The sequence below is a fragment of the Lineus longissimus genome, chromosome 6 (assembly GCF_910592395.1).
Source record: "Lineus longissimus chromosome 6, tnLinLong1.2, whole genome shotgun sequence".
NCBI lineage: Eukaryota > Metazoa > Nemertea > Pilidiophora > Heteronemertea > Lineidae > Lineus > Lineus longissimus.
In genome coordinates, this window is record NC_088313.1 from 15,884,936 (window position 1) to 15,890,140 (window position 5,205).

Consider the following 5,205-nt stretch of genomic DNA (forward strand, 5'->3'; position numbering starts at 1 on the left):
CCAATAAGACAAAGTCACAATCTTGCTCTCATTTACCATTTATGTTCAAATCAACAGGGTCACCTGTCTTTTATGATCTTCACTATAAAATAATTCAGGTCTGGGTCAAGAGGACAATAAATCTAGTGGAACAACTGAAGACAAGCAATTACATGTATATAATGATTTAGGTCTGGATCAAGAGGAAAGTGAATCTGGTCGAACAACTGAAGACAAGCAATTGCATGTATATAATGATTTAGGTCTGGATCAAGAGGAAAGTGAATCTGGTCGAACAACTGTAGACAAGCAATTATATAATAAGGAGCCTCATGGCCTAGTGGTTTACACTGCTGGCCACCACGCAATAGGGGCGGGTTCAATCCCGGGGAGAACCCATGATCGTATGTCTGGATGAACCGGCGTGGCTTTCAAGGAACTAAAATTCCTGGCTCTTCACAGTCCTTCGAATGAGACTCAAAACCAGGTTCCTTGTACCTGGTGTCTATGCCAGGGCAAGCTAAGACCCCACCAAGTGAGAAACATGAGTAGCTTGCGTGGACTCTATCTCTCTCGCCAAAGTCGGACCACTAGGCCAATAAACCCAATTGGCGCATAACCGTAGTGGCACGCAGGATACGCTCATCCCGCCTTGGAGGAGGATTACTCCTAGGAGAATGACCCCTCCAAGTGCAGAGCGAACGCTGAAGAAGAAGAAGAATATAATAAATATTTTGATTTATTTCATGTACAATTCCCTTGAAGATGGTGTACAATATTCGAACAAGAACTAAAGCTGTAAAATGTTTCTTGGCACCTCAAAGTCATGTTACATAAGACATTTTTTAAAAGCCAGAGGGAGAAAATGAAAATGAATAAAATAAACACTTTAACTGTGAGCATTATGAACCTCTGTCTAGTTTTAACACTTTACAACAATGTGGTATATAGAGTCAAGCTCCCACGATGGTAAGTCCAAAAGACACTCCACAGGCTCAGTACAACTGTTCATCTTTTACACTAACAAAAGGTTCTAAAATCCAGTTCAATATCTGCCCTTTAGTATCAACTGTTAGAATGCGCAGTATCCTTAAACACAATAAAGATCATCCATTCGATTTAGATACTAATCATCAATGTCTCTGTCCAGAAATTCATCTGAAACTTGTTCTCCCGGTGCACTGCAAGCACCAGCCCATGTGCATACAAAGTTAGCATAAACTCTGTGAGATTAACAAGGTGCAGAGAGCAGTCCAAGCACCGATCCAACAAGTATTATGCTTCATTTAACACCTCCATGCCAACGCTTCATTTGGGTCATACAATCCTCATGGCGTACTCCTTGGTTTTCCCGTTGTCGTATTCTAATGCTGATTGGTCGGACAACATGAGTGGGCTGGGTTTATCGCAATCGTCGTCAGTCACTGCAGGATAGTAGTGTCTGTATGATAGGAATGCCAAAGTGATACCAAGGATGGAGCCAACTGTCACATCTGAAAAGTACAGGCACAGAAAATCAATAATTTGCAGTAGCAGTAACTTTGTGAGATCACAATGGTAACGTTATGTTACGCACAGAATCTTGAAAGGTCAGAGTGCATAACATGAACATAGTCCAAGTAGCACATAACTCCCCCCAGCCCCAAGTAACATCTTAACCTTGCCTCGGCTTCGAGAAGTGCAGGGAATCTCAGTTCAACCTTCACGCCAGGCACCCAGACAGTTTTCGATCTCCCAGATCACAATTAAAGGGAGTTTGATGAGGACAATTTCAGAGATTGTATTGATGACAACCTACCTTGCCAATGGTGATGATAATCGGCTGTCCTTGACACAGCTATCAAAGTGGCCGTGAACACTGGTGCTATCACTGCGACCAGTCGTAAAGATTGCCCTCGACCATGGTTTGTGAATGCTTTTAGCTTGCCCGCCAGGTATAGCGATATAAACGTTAGCATTGTGAATGACCCTGAAAAATAAGATATGGATAGAAATAATTATTTTGTTTAGCGTGGGTGCTGGTTTTCAAAAGCTGGCAATTCATACATGCACTTCTTCCCCATAACTTAAATTAGGCTAGCCTATCTTTTTGCAATTTGTACTTCTTATGTCCTAGTATTATAGTATAGTAGGTATGACAATCCCATGTGTCTCAGTGTTTCAACCTTTAAAGTTGTTAATTGAATCTCCATTTTCAACTCATCCAGCTTGTTATTGATCAAAGATTTCTGACTCTTCTATCAGGTAAGCAATTCTGAACTCTCTTTAAAAGGCATAACTAGCCAAGTTGAAAACTTACAAGAAGCATGCCCGCTTGGGAAACTCTTTCTTCCATCTCTGACGGACTGTGCATCACCACTACATTTCATATCAGGACGATAATTGCCATCAGGAAAGCACCGGTAAAAGAAATCAGGGCGTGGCCTGGAAGAAAATTGAAAGCGTTAACTGATTGAAAAGCGCCATTGTGATGAATTTTCTGAGTGTCAAGAACAGATGCATTACATCAGGTTGAAGACTCTTGTCCTCTTACATTCAACCACAAACCTGGCCCCCTCAGGATTTGTTGAGTTGTGAAGGCTAACCGAACTGGTGTGTCTCTGGAACACACTCACTGTATTATCTTTCACAAGCAGGGTGCGCATTGTTCCAAAATGAGAGGAGGATTAGTGCCAGAAAATGGCCGCAGCAAATGTTTTTCACAAATTTTTTGTGTCATAGAAAAACAGACTTTTAAGGGGGACCATAGGCAGGAGGAGAGGGGCTAATTTGGCCATCTTCAGGTGACTAGTATACACAGTAAGGGCCCTGGTTCATGTCAAATACAGCACTAAATATATTCCCCTTACAAGCGTGAATCATTTTGTCGTTCTGTGAGATGTTAGAGACCCCTATTTGCGACTTTGTGTCAATTTATCTTACCTGCCTAGCAGCTGCCTATATTGTCCCTTTAAGTCTAACAAGATAAAAGTAATCTAGCAAGGATGAAAAAGTTTCTTACCTCCCAACAGCCAGTTTTACAGAATTAGTTATCACACCGTTAAGTCCATATGCAAGGGTTAATGCTGAAATAGGTATATTTGATTGGTTAATATAGAAGAAACGTTTCACATCTAATGAGTGGGTAGGCCGTGGGTGAGGACGTAACACACCAAAGCTAAATGAGTCATATATGTGACCCGCTCTACCAAAACTAGGCGCTTGTCGCATCTGAACTTGACAGGTTGATACGGACTTGTTGTTCATTTCCCTATTGTAGACCTTTTGTGAAATGTGACCAAATCAGTTTGTAATAGATTTCACAAAGGGTCTACAATAGGGAAATGAACAACAAGTCCGTATCAACCTGTCGAGTTCAGATGCCACAAGCGCCTAGTTTTGGTAGAGCGAGTCACATATGGTCAAACAGTTCTCAAAATATTGATTGTAATTACGTGTACATGTATCCTCAGATTACATACGATTCATTAGAAAATAAAAGATCATAAATCTACAAGACTGAGATCGTCATTACTGGACCGTTGAATGTAATTGACAGTGTGGTGTTTACCCAAATTTATTGGGGTGAGAGGTGAATTTTCATTAAGCTACATGTAATTAGTAATTGCCTGCATAGGGATTGACCCACACTCCAAAAAATCCACTTTGATTGCAAGTTACCTCACCTAAGAATGCTCTGGTTGCATCAAACAAGTCCCGCTTGCCAATTGCAAACACGATTATAATGACTGTCGGAAGGGTTGCTGCACTGAACTGCAATGGAAAAGACAAGTTATAGAATTAGTAGAAATTGAATTTCATTCTTTACAGTAAAATGTGTCTTCCAATAAGACGCTGGCCTTACAGCAATCCCTGTGAAATAGCAAGGGTAGAAGCCTCTGTTAAGGACCCGGAAAACCTGGATGAAGGTCTTTCAGCATGGTCTTCCATCTAATTATTATCATAACAGAGTCTCTAATTTTGTGATTGAGGAAGTGATTATGATGATACATACCCAAAGAACTAATGTAGATACATAGCTAACTGTCACGGGATTCTTATAAAGCCATAATTCTTCAGGCTGGATGACTCTGTGGAAAGGTTCCATGAATTCTGTCATTCTGAAAGACAAGAATTTCCACTTACATGAAGTTAAACTACAAACAAACAACAATAACTTGGAGACAACATTCAAACTAAAAGTTACCACCAGGGGCTTGGGTGTTCTTGCTTAGAGAATCATCTTTCAAAAATAAAATTTTGATTGAAAGCTTGCCAAATCAGTTATGGATTCAGGACAAATTTACAATAGACTAATAGACATTACTGAGCAATGACCCTAAGCCTAGGTCCTCACATTCTGTATGATGAGTACTTACACAAAAACAACTCCCAACATTAGCCTTATTGCAATCTCAACAGCTAAATTTGCCCGATATGAACTCACTGCCTTCATCTTTATTTACATGTAGTTGCACCTGAAAAAGAAAAAGGCCAATTTTAGTAAAGTTTGAGCAAAGTGCATGTAGACTGGTGAACGGTAACGGGTAAGACATACGATACGTCGTAATCATGGACATGAAATTAACGAAGAACATCACCAGCGCAACAATAGCAAGACAGGCTAATGTAATCATTTAGATCATAATACACGCACTGATAGTGATCTATTCGGTTTAGGACAATAATCTAACCGATTTAAAGAAAATGCCCGATATGAGATTTTTGTTTTGTTTTTTGAGACACCCTGAAAAAGTGACAAGTGGCACAGTCTTCGTCCGAAAATGACGAGTTTGTAGCCTTGGCTGTCCATTAATGACAAAAATGGCGACACGTATGTGATCAGATGATTTAGTACCTTGATCTGTAAATGCTCGAACGCTGAATATAACTATGATTTCATCGATGATCGTGTTTTATTGATCAGAAAATTCACCGGTTCGATCACCATTGTTCAGTACCAATATTGGCCGACAGATGGCGAGATATTGGCGGCCTGAAGGGAATTGGTCAACACGTCTCAGTCTGTCTTCGGCCAGTGGTCTTCGGCTTGTCCCGTTGTCAATGTGCCAAAACAACACCCACATTCAAAATTAGACGAATTGTTAAATGGTCAAATAAATGAATTATATTAGATCATAATTATCAAACTAGTACCCCCTTGTTTAGCCGCTGCATGGGTGACCCTGGACTTCCGAGGTGGTCAACCTAAACATGGTCTCCTCCAGAGTGTCTTCCTCTAGAGAC

General features: G+C 40.5%; 1 protein-coding gene across 3 annotated transcripts; it reads right to left on the bottom strand.

The window, feature by feature from the left end:
• Nucleotides 1–722: 722 nt before the first annotated feature.
• LOC135489291 (phospholipid phosphatase 5-like) lies at nt 723–5,156 on the bottom strand. Of its 3 annotated transcripts, none has more exons than XM_064774581.1 (8): nt 5,116–5,156; nt 4,338–4,436; nt 3,974–4,079; nt 3,645–3,732; nt 2,981–3,044; nt 2,279–2,403; nt 1,778–1,948; nt 723–1,472 (listed from the first exon to the last, which is right to left on the bottom strand). In XM_064774581.1, exons 2-8 carry the CDS (start codon nt 4,412–4,414, stop codon nt 1,297–1,299), a joined length of 807 nt encoding a protein of 268 aa, XP_064630651.1. In that variant the 5' UTR covers nt 4,415–4,436; nt 5,116–5,156; the 3' UTR covers nt 723–1,296. The 3 variants fall into 3 exon arrangements, with proteins under 3 accessions (XP_064630651.1, XP_064630649.1, XP_064630650.1); XM_064774579.1 differs by lacking the exon at nt 5,116–5,156 and adding an exon at nt 4,817–4,980; XM_064774580.1 differs by lacking the exon at nt 5,116–5,156 and adding an exon at nt 4,653–4,800.
• Between the last annotated feature and the right edge of the window lie 49 nt (nt 5,157–5,205).